The sequence below is a fragment of the Olea europaea genome, chromosome 1 (genome assembly GCF_002742605.1).
Source record: "Olea europaea var. sylvestris chromosome 1, O_europaea_v1, whole genome shotgun sequence".
Lineage (NCBI taxonomy): Eukaryota > Viridiplantae > Streptophyta > Magnoliopsida > Lamiales > Oleaceae > Olea > Olea europaea.
Window position 1 is genome coordinate 23951109 of NC_036237.1, and position 15270 is coordinate 23966378.

The 15270-nt window shown below is 31.1% G+C and overlaps 1 protein-coding gene across 1 annotated transcript; it reads right to left on the reverse strand.

The window, feature by feature from the left end:
* Nucleotides 1-1704: 1704 nt before the first annotated feature.
* Nucleotides 1705-13489, reverse strand: LOC111397911 (probable signal peptidase complex subunit 2). Its single transcript, XM_023024877.1, has 5 exons — nucleotides 13317-13489; nucleotides 13025-13176; nucleotides 12333-12414; nucleotides 2227-2369; nucleotides 1705-2105 (listed from the first exon to the last, which is right to left on the reverse strand). The coding sequence occupies exons 1-5, from the start codon at nucleotides 13419-13421 to the stop codon at nucleotides 2009-2011; spliced, it is 579 nt and encodes a 192-aa protein (XP_022880645.1). The 5' UTR covers nucleotides 13422-13489; the 3' UTR covers nucleotides 1705-2008.
* Between the last annotated feature and the right edge of the window lie 1781 nt (nucleotides 13490-15270).

The following is a 15270-nucleotide window of genomic DNA, read 5'->3' on the forward strand; positions in this document are numbered from 1 at the left end:
GCAAAACTTTTTTCAAAGTACTAATCAAATATAGTATGAATGAGGGGATCGATGAAAGGTGAATTGAGAAGATATTTTTCTTAACAAAAGTTGAAATAGTATGTGCTCTTTTCAATCAAAATTTGTAATTATATTTAATTAATATTTAGTCTATTGTATACCGTGTTAAAATTTGTCATTATATACAACTGATGATTTTCAATCCGAGTTACATTGAATTAAATAAAATAATTGTCAAACATTTCTTTTTCAACCCTTTATTAACTAGGAAAAGGAAAATTGGAAAAATCAGATATATATTTTATATTCTATATAAATAATCTGCCATCAGTGTCTGTTTTCTAACCAGAAAGTCGTAGGTTCGACCCCTACCTGTGCGATTTATCTTTCTTAAGTAATTTGTTTTGCTTTCTGATTTTTTAATGTCTATCAACATTGTCGAATGAGACCAGATTGGCCAGCTGAATCTGAAAAAACTGGATTCGGACATCAAATTCAAATAGTGTAACTGCAAATTGATTATTATCACTTTTTGTAAAAACTCGTGTAATAAATACTACTCACGATCTTTGAGACAGTCTGCTAATCTTGATTTTCCTTTGACATATACATTCGCAATGCAATCTCAACTTGTTCGTCGGGTGGGTTGTATAATTTTAACGAAGTAAAAAGTTTGTTCATAGTACTTCGAGTACTGTAATACCAAACAAGCACTTCAGGGTAAACTATAATGAAGAAATAAGAAAGAAGCTAATAAACAAGCAAGCAACATTTGCCTGGATTATCAGTCCTGAATCTTGTTGCAGTCCAGCCACCAGTTGGTACACTTAAAAAAGAGTGTTCCTCTTTTACCAGGATTAACAAGATTGAAATTTTTCGGATTATTCTTAGGATTGTAATTTCCTATGCCTTTCCCCCACCGCGTGCAAATGTGTTGGATGGCTCTCCGTTGCTATAAACGAGTTGCCTTGGATCACTATCTGAGTGTCAATCTTCAACGGGACTTTGGACTTTGGTGAGGTTAGTTTTGGAATCGAGGCTTCGAAGGGAGTCCATGAAGGAAGTTACTTTCGTTGCATTCTGTGACGGCATTGCAGTGAGGGGCGTCGCAGCAAATGGTGGCTTTGTAGCACAAGAGACCAGTTGCAATTTGGTTATCAGTGGCTACTATGGTGTCCATAAAAGGCGAAATGGCTATTAGATACTTGACATGGCCTAGACTCCTTTGGGAGGCAACAGTGGGAAATTTTTCGCAATGGGCGAAAGCCTGATGAAGCAATGCCGCGTGGAGGTAAAAGGCCCACAGTCAGCTTTAAAATCGTCCACCCCTCACCCTCCCCCAAGTATACACTTCAACGTGAATCACACAATAATAGATTAGAAACCTCTGCTAAAGAGGACATTTGTAGTTTGGCCTGGACCTACGAAAATTGTGTTGAGTTTCGAAGGGCTTTGTGTACGTAACATCAACCTCAACAATTGTTAGATCGTGCCCTGCAATTCTGAAGAAGAGTTCGTCATTAATTGCTGCATTAGCCATGCGCAGCAGGTAGATCTTGCCCGTTTCCAGGTGCAGAGTGTAACCTGTAACAGCAACAACAAATTAAAACTTTTCCCGTACACGTTCATTTTGGTCACCATGTTCTGTCTCAATGCTGGATCCATTGGCCCATCATAGAACAAATAAAGAATCAAATAATCGGGAAAAAAAAGGTCAAGTATTATAAACAGAACTTGTGAAAAAGAAATGCAAAGTTAGATCCGCCAAGAAATTGATAATTTACGGGTTATCGTGCAAGGTAAAACATGTAAGCAATTAACTTTAGGAGAGAATAATCCCAATATCAACTGGACCAAATGAAGCCACACTCGCTGCAAGGAGAATTGGTTCCAGAATTGATTGCATGGTTTTTTATACAAAAATATTTCAGGTTTCTTTCACAGTTAATGTCACCCCTGCAAGTAAAACTATCCTATAGTCCGTTTTTGTATTGGGGAAGTTCGAATTCTACTTGCTCTTTTTAGTTTCTTCAGCGTATTTTTTTATTAGGTCCTCGACATCTTTCCAGAACAAACCCTCCACCAGAACTCCTTCCTTGGTGAACCTGAAATACAAGCAAAAGAGAGGACGTAAATTTGCTTATATACCATAAGCTGAATATTAATTTAAGTGGGAAGAATAAGCAAGAAGGTTATTTTCCTGGGGTTCGGAAGGAGAGAGATTACCACTGAGTGACGCTTTTAGTAAATTCAACTGGTGGTTTTGCAGATATTGATTCAGGATCTGCACTTGCTATTATAAGTGTATACTTGTCTGAGAATCTCGGCAACTTAGAAGTAATGACTAAGCCGGTAGTGTGGAAAGATCCCTGTTGGAAGAATGTCATAGCTGTTTCAGTTTCTGTATAATCAGATGCCGTGTACAATGCTCATAGCAAGGTCAAACATTCTCTAAAAGTAGCAGACATAAAATGAACAATGTAACAGGAATCTATGCAAGACTCCACCCAGTCATGGTGAAAGTGGGTAAAATTAGTCAGTGCTACTTCATTTTCACAACATCTTACATTTTGAAATAATGTTCATATAACCATCATTTGATATGCAAGGGTGAGAGACAGTCCCACTTGAACACGTTAGAAAGGGAAGAATCAAACCAAAATTGGAACCGTTTGATGGAGAAAAAGGATCATGAAGCAACCACAAATTTATTGAGAATAAGACTTAGTTGTGCTAAATCCTTCATTCAATGTCATTAGACCAATTTTAAAACCAAACAAAATGAACAAAATACATCCCTCCCCGCAACCCACCAAAAAAACATAATATATATAAAAAGATCTTACTTGTGCTCAAACATTCAAAAATATTATTTTCAGAATATTTGATAACTTTTATTTCAATGATTTTGACACTTGTGAAAGTTATCATAAACTTCATTTTACCCTCAAAGATATTTCAATCATTAATATTATTAATAAAAAATTTCGTCAAATAATTGAATGGGATTTATTTCCTCAATATATATTGATTCAAAAAAAATATTTCTCCTCTTAATAGCTCTCCCAGAAGAGTTATTAATCATCTTTTTGAATTCAAAATCAAGACTCTCAAAATTGAATTTTCAACCATTCTTCTTGAATGGATTGCTGAAAGAGAAAAATTCAATGATACTATTTTTACTGAAGAGTATTTTTCAGCTAAATAAATTGTTACTATCTAGAGAACTTTGTCTGGGAATCTTCCAATGCCAGATTCAAATATCTCATCAAAATTTTATAGTCCTGAAGAAAACGATATTATTATAAAAAATCATATAAAAGAAATTCTTACAAAAATTAGATCAAAATCTATTCTTACTGCAAAGAACAAGCTTGATGAAGACATTGACAATTCATTATTGCAGTTGATGAACATTATGTCATTTTTCCTGGCGAAGAAAAATGGACTCAAACTCAAGTTCCTTTAATAAGAAAAATATTTGATGATGAAATTTCAAAAAGATGTTCCAATAGCATGAGACAATTTAAAGTTGATTGAAGACTTTTTCAAATAGGCAGTGCAAAAATTTCTAAAGAAGCAATATTCAAGATTTCTTATCCACATTGAAGAAATTTTCAAATCCAAAGCTCAAGATTTCAAGTATAAAAGCAGATCAAGTATTCAAGATCTCCTCAAAGTTAATTGAGTGCAGTTCTCATTAGAGTTAATTTAGCTCTCAAAAGAAAGTTGACTTAGCGGGAGATAAATCGTTCTCAAGATAGTTTGAGAAAAATTTGTATCCTTTCACTATCTTTATTTCAATCTTGTAATTCAAAGTTCCATTTCAATGTTGTTTTCTCATTTTCAAATATAAATACAATTATCTTCATTTCAACATTTGTCTATTTCCACTTTTACTCTTCTCTACCCCCAGGCCCATTTTGTTATCAGAGCCATAAGAGAGTGAGGAGAGGTTGTAGTATTTATTCATTGTAGGCACTGTTCAAATAGGAGAACCTGATTTGTTTTCGGAATGTCTGCTGAATAAATGTTGGTCGGCCCATTATTAGCCGACGAAGGCATGTTAGGGTGATCCCGTTTCTAGGCTTGGTAAGAATCAGTCGAGATCTTATTTAACTGTTTTTACAGTGGTGAATTATTATAATTTCATTTTATTTAATTATATCCTCTATTTCAAATAGGTTTCAGAGGTCTAAAAATATTTCTGAAAATATTTCAAATGTTTTTCAAAATGAAGAAGAAATTGATCAAACATCTACATTTTCATCATCAAATAATTTCAATAGTCATTAACTTCAAATTGCTCAAATAAAACAAAAATTGTCTAACTAGTAGACTATTCCAAAGGTAGAAAAAGCTCTCTATCTATGAAATTGAAATGTTTGATTTTACTAAAAATTATGTTATCAAAACTTTTGAACAAACATTATCTATCAAAAATCAAAATGCACAAATCATTTTATTTTCAAAAGAATCAATTGAATCTCACAGGAAGAAATTTAAATATCTTCATGTTGGATTAGTTCAAATTGTTGTCAAACATTTGTTTAGACTTGGTTATACATTCCTATTCTCTTAACTCTTCGAGATAAGAGACTTCTCAAATTTGAAAATTCATTATTATCCGTTCTAAAGTCAAATCTAGAAAGCAGTCCAATATATTCAAATTGTTATCCCAATTTTTCAATCAATCTCAATAAAGGAGTTATTCTTAATACTCTAAATTTTCATATTCAAACGAAAAATCTCGATTTCGATGATTGTTCAAATGCTTTTGCTATAAATTTCACTCCAAATATTCCAAAACCTCAATACACAGAGAAAGAAGAAGAATCAAAACAACCTAATTCTCCGACTTTATTTGATATATTTTCTTTTCAAAATGAAAGACTTTATTATCAAACTAATGTTATTTCTTTTACAATTGAAAGAAGAAAAGAATTCAAAACTAATCAAACTCCTGATGTTAAAAGTTTTGAAAAGATATTTCATCAAAGTTTTTCAAAAAATAGAGAATTTTATTGAGAAGAATTCTTTGAATTCCCAGAAGATTTAAGTTTTTATGAGTTGGCTTATTTCAAAGTTTTTAACAAAGTAAGATTTGCAAAGAAATAAAAGACTTTTTCAAAGAAAGAAAACTATTAAAACTACAAATATTCCAAAAAAGACTTGGAAAACTCGTTCTGGAAAAAATATTCAATCTTCTCATCCTCTTTTGCAAAAGATTGTATTTCCACATGGAACCTTTCAAAAAGATATATGAAGAAGGACCTGATGAATCTCAAGTTGTTGTTAAAGATATCAAAAATGTCCAAGCTCAAAATAATTACAATAATGGTTCTTCAATTTGTATGTCCTCAACTAAATAGAATTGAAATAAATTCTGAAACTGAGACATCATCTTCCTCAGAAGGAACTAAGTTAATAGAGCCAGTTTTAATAAACATGCATGAGCTTAAACCAAAAAATGATCTCAAAACTGAGATAAATGTTCTAAAAGAACTTGCAACTTAGTTATTAAAAATATCATCTTCTACTTCAAATAACATCAATACTATTGACGATATTCAATTTCAATTTATTGATGATGAAATTTCTCAATTAAATAAACTTCAAGTTAAAAAAGTTCAATTTTCTAAAATTCCTCCATATTATCCAAAAAATACTCCTCCTGATTTACCTTTTGAACAAAAGGCTTAAATGCCTACAACCTTCTTTGGAAGCAGTATATAACTGTCTGGAATATAGATAGTTTAACCGGATATCAAATTTTTGAAATTCTTGAAAGTATGTTCTTGTTATAATGCCTATATTTAAGGATTTTCTGCAATTGAAACAACAAATAATATTATTCAAGGTTTTGCTAGTCAAATTAATAATTGGTGGTTCAATTAAATTTCTAAACAAGAAAAAATTTAAATTGGTCAAACTATCAAACCTGATGGTACAAATGATAATTTTAATACAATAGTTTATTGTATTATCAAATATTTTGTTGGATCTCCAACGGACGTTTTAGAAAAAGTTTCAAATATCTTATTAACTTTAAGTTGCTCAAGTGTACAAGATTTTCGTTGGTACAAAGATATGTCTTTAGCACGTGTGTTTTTGCGAAAAAATTGTAATCAACTTTCTTATGGAGAATTGATTTATTTCATTAACAGAGAAAGATTAGCACTTTGTAATGAACTCAAATTTAAATCCAAATTGCAAACAGAAAGATTAAATAGTCGAAAAAATTTTGGATCATTCTATAAACAATATGAATTTGAAAAAATAATTCCTCCATAAAAAATAAAAAGAAAAAATTTTTCAAAAAGAAAATTTTATTCAAAAGAAAAGAATTTTCAAAAACCCTCTTATTCAAAAATCTATTCTAAAAAGAAATTTCAAAAGAAAAGATTTTCAAGAAAAAGTAAATGTTACTTGTTGGAAATGTCAGAATTCGGGGTATTATTCTAATAAGTGTCCTCTCAAATGAAAAATTAATAATCTTCAAATTGACGAAAGATATTAAACTTCAACACATCAATCTTATTGATTCAAATTACAGTTTTGATAATGAGTCCAATTCGGAGTTAGAACATGTTTATCAACATCAAGAAGATTCTAATGCTGAATCTAGTTCAAATTCTCAATCATTTTCAAGTCAAAGTAAAGAACTTTGTGGTTGTAAAAATATAAATGTTCTTACTAAACAAGAAAAATTTATTAAAGAGATAGTTGATCAAATTGAAGATCCACAATTTAAAAATAAGTTTTAATTCCCTTCTTCCTTCAAAATCAAAAGGCTGAACCTGTCAATATGCAAAATATTTGAAATCGTTTTGAAACTTCAAAATCATCTAACTCTGATTTAAAATCAGAAGTCAATTCTATGAAATATCAAAATTTTATTCTTGAACGTCAAATGAAAGATGTTAGAATGGAAGTCTCTTCTCAAAAATCAAAATAAGAAACAAAAGTAAAAAACTCCTTATTTATCCTCTTCTAGTTCTTCTGACAAAGAATTAAATCCTCTGATTCCTTCAATTATTCAATCTGAAGAAGAAATAATTAATCATATTCAACTTCAAAAATGGAACTGCAATATGACTATTGTAGTCAACAAAGAATTTAAATTTACATCTAGAGTTTTTATTGATTCTAGAGCTGATCAAAATTGTATCCGTGAAGGATTGATAATTAAAAAATATTTTGAAAAAATTACTGAGCGTTTTTATGGTTCTAATGGTAAGAAACTCAATATTCAATATATGCTTTCAAAAGCTCATGTTCTACTTCCAAATGCTTTTTGGGATCGTAAGAAACATGTGGTATCTCTTCCATACAATTCTAATTTTCATGAATCAAATATTCCCAATCTCGTCTTATTCAAATGAACAAAGAATTATTAGACTTTTATATCAAGAAAATCAATTATTTACTTGACAAAGGTTTAATTCGTCCGAGCAAATTTCCTTGGAGTTGCTCAGCTTTCTATGTCAATAATTCGGTTGAAATTGAACGAGGTGCCCTACGTCTTGTTATCAATTATAAGCCTTTCAATACTGCTCTTCAATGGATTCGATATCCACTTCCTCAAAAAAATATCTTTTGAATAGACCAGTCAAGGCTAATATCTTTTACTAGATGGCAAACTATTTTGTCTTGTTTTGATTTCAAAATATTATATATACAAGGAAAATCAAACTATCTTGTAGATTTCCTCACAAGAAAATTCATACATTCTGGAGAGAAATGGACTTCTCAAAAGTAGAAAGAAAAAAGATGAAGAAAGTTAATATTCATCTTCTTTCAATTGAAAATTACATTTCAAATTACCATGCATCTTCTTCCTCTCAAAACACGACTTTTGGTTCAAAATTAATTCCTCATCAAAGTGATATCAATAAGTCAAATGTTACCAATTCCAAAAAAGTTGTTCAAACAGGTAATGAAAAATTTCCATAAATCAACCCCTCAAACACTTTCAAATACTTTACCAAAAATGTTTAATATCCAATTCTTGAAATGGAAAATTCTTGGAACCAAAAATATTCTTCTCTTGAAGGATGTCTTTTGGATATTTTTTTTCCTAACTTCCATTACCTACCAAATAACATAAAAAAGAATCATGAGTATTAAGAGGTTATTCTGACAAAAACCAAATTAGTCAATATTACTCACACTCCAAAAGATTCTCAAGATCCAGATTTTTCAAAAATTTCAATTCTTAAGGTTTGGTCTTATGAAGTCTGGGAAGAAAAACCATGGGAAGAAAAACATATAAATTTACCTAATGGTAAATTTGAACGTTTCAATTATCTTGATTACAAGACTGCGTGGTTTACTGTTTTCTTTATTAGACTAGTAGCTCATTCCTGGTTTATATTGTTTCATAAACTTGTAATCCTATTTTTCCAAAATGGTTTCAAATATGGTTTATTTTGCCCAGTTTCACTCGTCAAAGTTATGAATACTTCAAAAGAGATGCAAAATCTTTTTTGCAGCCTCAAGAAAATCCTTTAATTCAATTTGCATAAAATTTCAAAGTATCTTTGATATTCTGTTGGGACTTCTTGCTTGCCCAAGCTGAACAAGACTACCTTATCAAAAAGATTGTCAGAATATTCAAAATAAAATGGTGGTCAAAATTTCATGAAATAAATTGTTGTTCCAAGACAATAAATTCATAGATTCGAAAATAAAGAAATTTGAGAATATCAAAATTCTCAAAGAAAGATCAACAAAAACAAGATGATTTTCTAATTGAAAAATCTAGATTATTAGCCATGTTCTCTCAATGTAAAACTCCAGGAAAATTAACGACAGTTTCAGAAAAGATTGCTAATCTTGCTGAAGTTTCCTCAAAAAGAACTCAATTAGATGCTTATTCAAATTACTCTCAAAGGTTGATAATGGTGATGACTGCTATGAGATTGATATTGATGATCTCTTAGCTCAAGAAGACCAAAAATGATTATATGGACCCAACTATTTGGATGAATTATATTCATATAAGGCCCAAAAATCAAAAGATATTATGTTCAAAATATGTCTACCGTCCAATAAATTATTTCTACCAACTTTACCAATCTTCAAGAAATAAAAGTTGGATTAATAATTCAAATGGTGGTTTCAATCAAAGAAGAAAATTCAAAAAGAGATGTCAACTTTTCAATTTTTCAAAAGGAATAAAGGATGTTCCAAAAACAGGAAATAAAGAAAAATTGATTGAAGACTTTTTCAAATGAACAGTGCAAAAGTTTCAAAAGAAACAATATTTAAAATTCCTTATCCAAATTGAAGAAATTTTCAAGTCCGAAGTTCAAGATTTCAAATATAAAAACAGATCAAGTATTCAAGATCTCCTCAAAGTTTATTGAGTGCAGTTCTCACTACAATTAAAGATAGTTGATTTAGCGGGAGATAAATCATTCTCAAGATAGTTTGAGAAAAATTTGTATTATTTTACTATCTTTAATTCAATCTTCTAATTCAAAGTTCCATTTCAACCTTGTATTCTCATTTTCAAATATCAATAAAATTATCTTCATTTCAACATTTATCTATTTCCACTTTTACTCTTTTCTACCCCTTGAGCCCATTTTGGTATCAGGGCCATAAGAGAGTAAGGTGAGATTGTAGTGATTTATTCACTGTACGCATTATTCAAATAGGAGAACCTGATTTGATTCCGAGATGTCAGCTGAATAGACGTTGGTCAGCCCGTTGTTAGCAGGGGAAGGCATGTTAAGGTGGTCCTATTTGTAGGCTAAGTAAGAGTCAGTCTATCTTATTTAACTGTTTTTACAGTGGTGAATTATTATAATTTCATTGCTTTTTTTGAGGCTTTTACACCATCCATTTGAAAAAGTCTTCAATTAACTTTTCTTTGTTTCCTATTTTTGAAACATCCTTTTGAAAAATTGAAAAGTTGACATCTCTTTTTGAATTTTTCTTTTTTGATTGAAATCACCTTTTGAATTATTAATCCAACTTTTATTTCTTGAAAATTGGTAAAGTTGGTAGAAATAATTTATTAGGCAGTAGACATATTTTGAACATAATATCTTTTGATTTTTGGGCCCTATATGAATATAAATCATCCAAATAGCTAGGTTCATATATTCATTTTTGGTTTTCTTATGCTAAGAGATCATCAATATCAATCCCATAACAGTCATCACCATTATCTGTACTTTATGAGTAATTTGAATAAGCATCTGATTGAAATTCAGGAGCATTTTTTAGACCAAATGGCATAACATTCGATTCATATTGATCAAAAGGAATATTGAAAGCAGTTTTGTAGTTATCTTCTTCTTTAATTTGAATTTGCCAGAAGCCTAACTTCATATCAAATTTTGAGAAGATAACAGCCTTGAATAATCTATTCAAAAGATCTTTCTTTTGAGAAAATGGATATCAAATCCATTGAATTGATAACAAGACGCAGAACACCTCGTTCAATTTCCACTGAATTATTGACATAGAAAACTGAGCAACTCTAAGGAGATTTGCTTGAACGAATTAAACATTTGTCAAATAAATCATTGATTTCCTTGATACAAAAGTCTAACAATTTTTTGTTCATTTGAATAGAACGAGATTTAGTAGGAATATTTGATTCATGAAAATCAGAATTGAATGGAAGAGATACCACATGTTTCTTACGATTCCAAAAAGCATTTGGAATATTAAATCAAATCTATATATATATATATCAGCCTTCATCAGCAACAACTATTCTTATGTTTAAGTAATTTCAAGACTCAAAAACAATTAGAAATTAGGAGAAGCAAGAGAACAACTATGCTGTAGTAAAACTATCAAAGTGCTTTCTTTTAGTCTCTCTTCCAATGTGCTCAAAATGACACAAACCATAAAACTCAGTATAAGATCATTCAGGGTTAATAATCAGCAGCTCGGAGAAACAAGGGAACGCTTGTGCCACAGTAAATCCTCAAAGCATCAGCAATTTTAATCAAAATTTATGCTTTCTTTTAACATCTATTTTAGTGCACTCGACATGATGCAAACAAGAAATGAACAATCAGCCCACTAATCACATAAATCTGAACAAGATCATCATCCAAAATATACCAGGCAGCTCTAACTATGGAAGTGGCCTATCAATCACGGAACTTTCATTTTTTTTTTTTTTCCACCCTGATTCTCAAAAAGCTTTCAGCAGAGATTGAAGGCCAGAAGAATAGATGCAGAGATGTGCTGCTGTTGGGAGTTTCCATTTACAAAGAACTGCATGGACATTTGGGTCATTTCAAATGTTTCATTTTTATTTCACTTGTACCTTTTTTTTTGCTTTCCCTTAAGACAGTTGTTAAAATAGGAGCATTTTGATTGTAACTGCTGTAGTTCTGTACTTAACTTCGATTTAACAAAATTGCAGCAGCATTTTGGATGCATTCTTCTGAAATTAAAATAGAATTCTGCTGAGGCGCGAAGCTTTCAGCTTGTCTGTTTCAATTCTTTATATTTCTTAGGGAATTAAAATGAGAAGTAGAACAGACAATTAGAGGAAGGTTGATACTAATTTGGTTACAAAAGTTCAGTTACATTTCAAGAATATAAGAAGGGAGTCATTAACAAGGGTAAAAGGGGTGAAATAGCAATTGTCTAGTCCACCCATTCCATTAAATCACTAGTGCAGCATGTTCCAAAGAAATACATTAATGATAGTTCTAATGCAGTGTTTTCTGGGCTCTGAAATAGGACTTGCGCAAATAACTTATTTTTTTATATCAGATCTAATCAAAATTGAAAAGTTAATTTTAGCATAGTTTATACTGCACAGCCAATGCAATATAAGGAATCATTTATGACCATCTCAAGATTCTTGTCAAGAATCTAAAATTGGGATACCATGTCAACTTCAATCATTTCATTCGGAGAAAAAACTAATAGATGGTGTTTATTTGCATAAACTTTCAAGTAAAAAGGCAATGAACAAAAAAATAAATCCAAACTTTAATGCTAATATGTGACTCTAATTCCATGTAAACAAGACAAAAACAAAACAAAAATACTTCTGGGAAATTGTGTATCAAAAAAACACTTGAGTTAGCTATGAATATCACAAATAAAGAACAGATGCAATAGTCAAACAAATAGAACAATAAAATTTAACTCCATGACATTCCAATATGCAAACAACCAAGTACTCAACTAACAGAATCAATGAAAAATGTCTTGCACATAGACGTATGATCATCAATATATTCCGATGTGTCACTGTAAATCAATGGTATACAAGTAAAGAACAATACAGAAACATTTGTATGCCTCATCCAAGCAATTCATAGGAAAGAAGAATAATGACTTACAGTTGGAGGGTAGGTGAATAGAATTGCGTTCTTTTCCTTGATGTATATAATCAGCTGCAATATCCCATTGAATACAATATACGTGCTACTGTCAAAGATTAAACAAACAACATAGTCTGCACAAAATCGTTTCAAACAAGATCCTCATAATATGAAGAATAGAAATAAATTTTGACAGAGCATGTTTGGGTTGAGTGATAGACATAGTGATTCCATAGAAGGAACAAGATATTTATACTAACAAAAAGCAACAGTTCGATGTATGAAAAACAAAAAAAGAGAAGGCAAGAATCCAATTTGTTTGGTCTAAGCTCAAAACACTTGATTCAATAACATTATCTTGATATAGCTACTTCCAAACAGGCCCATATTAAGTAAAAATAAACCCCAAAATGCTAAAAAAAAAAATGAATAAACTAATCCTTTTATTTTAAAAGTATCTGATCATTTCTAAAATTTAAAACACCATTGAATCGTGCTTTCAGATATTCGATTCTAAATTTCAATTTTCCTTGTTCTTCAAGAAAAATAAAGATGCAAGATGAAACAGTTTACAAGGCAAATCTTTACCTTTGCACACACAATAAATCATAACAAAATGTAAATAAATTAAACAGAATTCAAATTTCCATTGCTGCATTCCATTTCGAATCTAAAGTCAAATTTCAAAATCAGGTCACGAAGAAGGATATAAGATAATGCATCCAATAAGGAAATTCCGGTTCTCGGGAAACTTCTTGTTGTAGAATTGCGCAAAAAGTGCAATAATAATGATGATCGTCCCAATCAACAACCGAATGTTACTCAACCTAACATCTTCAGGATACCCCTTGCTCTTCACGATCTGACAACATTAAAACCCACCAATCAATAAATCAAAACATAAAAACTCCAAAAATCAATTAATCATAAATTGAAAGAGAAAGACACATACACGTATATGTATCTATATAAAAATGGTGTGTGGCGTAGGTACTGACTGACCTCAGTGACAGATTCATCGAGGATGTGTTTGATCGAATGGTGATCCAAAAGATTTGCCTTTTTAGGGTTTTTATTAGAAGCAATTTCACCCTTCTTCGCCTCCATTTTTCTCTCGCACCTATAGGGTTTTTGAATGAAAAATGGGCAGTCTTGTTTAACTGATAAGTGGAGTAACTACAGAAGGGAGGAGAGGTTATGACTCGGAGGAAGACTCCGTTGGTGGAGTCCGTGGAGTTAGGGTCAACGCGGTTGATTTTGGACGGTTTGCGCTCAATTTCAACTCAAACCATTTTATGCGTTTTTAAATTTTTTCAAATCAAATCAAATTATTTTATTTTTCAAACAAAACCAAACCAAATCAAATCATTATTTACGGTTCGATTCAATTTAAATCTGCGATTTATCTATCGACATTATAACAATATGTTTAAAACAAGTTAACATATAAATGTAAACGAGAACTAATAATGTTAAATGTTAAATAATATTTATATTTGTCTAAAATTCAATATACAAACAAAAAATATATTATCAAGTTAGCATCTAGCAACAAGCACTCCACTCAAACTTTTGTGAGCAATAATATCAAAATAAGTACAAGAGTACTAACCTCTCATTTGATAAAAATTGGATCACTGCTCCCCGTTGTAGAACTTGATTCGGCCTCTGCATGATACGCAAATATCAAATTATTTATTAGTCCTTATTAATGATATTAACAAGCAACTAAGAAACAATATGAATAAAAATATCAAAACTGATAATAGAAAATAAATGTCACTTCTACTGCTTTCTCCGAGTCATTCAATGATTCTACCTTATCCAAATATTGGCAAAGCACTATAGGTTCATTGCTGCTATGCAACCAATTCTTCGTGCATATTAAGGCATCAACCATCTTTGCACTCAATGAACTCCTAAAGGAGTCAAGAATCCAACCACTCGTGGAAAATGCCGACTCTGGAGCAACCGTGGATATTTGAATTGCTAATACATCTTTGGCAATTTTAGATACAATTTTGTACTTGTGCGCGTTCAATTTCCACCATACTAATATGTCAAATTTGGGATCGGTTAAATCTTCACAACGATCAGACAAATAATCAACCAAATCATTCTTCTCAGATTGCATGTTTTGAATAAGTTTAGCTTTAAAAATAGAAGGAATTTGTTTAGAAAGATCGAAAGCAAGTTGTGAAGGACTTAAACTACTATTTTTGGTAGCCTCCTTTGATGAAGCCGATGTGGAGTGATTGGAGTCGCCATTTCTTCATAGCATGCATACAGCCTGTGGAGTGTCTCTTCAACTCTTTTTAACAACATTTTTGCAATTTCTACATCGTAAATAAGTTCAAACCCGACTTTAAGAAATTCCAACTTGCATCTTGGGTTAAGAACTGTTGCAATGAACAGCAATTGATTAAACTTTTCAACATGACCCCAATACTTATCATATTTTTCCGCATACTAATTGCCATAGATCCCATCAAAGTGTTAGGCTCTTTAGCTAATTCATTCAACTCTACATGAATTTCACATATTTCTTGAAAGAAAGAGTTAGAAGTTACATACTTCGAGCTACTAAATTTTAAAGTCATTTCATAGAAAGTCTTCAAGAACCTAACAAATACTTCTGCTCGATCCCATTCGACATGTGGTACATTTATATTTCTTCCATCGAACCTGTCGTTATTAAAATAATTTGTATAGTTTCCATAGCTTTCCAAAATAACAAATGTTTTTTTAAACTTCGTAGCAGCTTGCAACATCAAGTATGTAGAATTCTATCTAGTTGTGACATCCAAACACAACAAAGCTCGAGACTCAATATATGCTTCCTTGCAACTCTCATTGAACCTTTTTAGTCATTATTGGGAAGATCTAACAAATCTCACTGCATTACGAATAGCTGAAATAGCATGGCTTATTTCTTTCAAGCCATCACAAACAATCA

Bases quoted from the DNA above. Each gene is read 5' to 3' on its own strand.
- LOC111397911 (XM_023024877.1), bottom strand. From the start codon at position 13,421: ATGGAGGCGAAGAAGGGTGAAATTGCTTCTAATAAAAACCCTAAAAAG. The intron at 13,177-13,316 runs GTCAGTCAGTAC...TAATGTTGTCAG, and splicing joins TCGATGAATCTGTCACTGAG to ATCGTGAAGAGCAAGGGGTA. The intron at 2,106-2,226 runs GTAATCTCTCTC...CTTGTATTTCAG, and splicing joins ACTAAAAGCGTCACTCAGTG to GTTCACCAAGGAAGGAGTTC.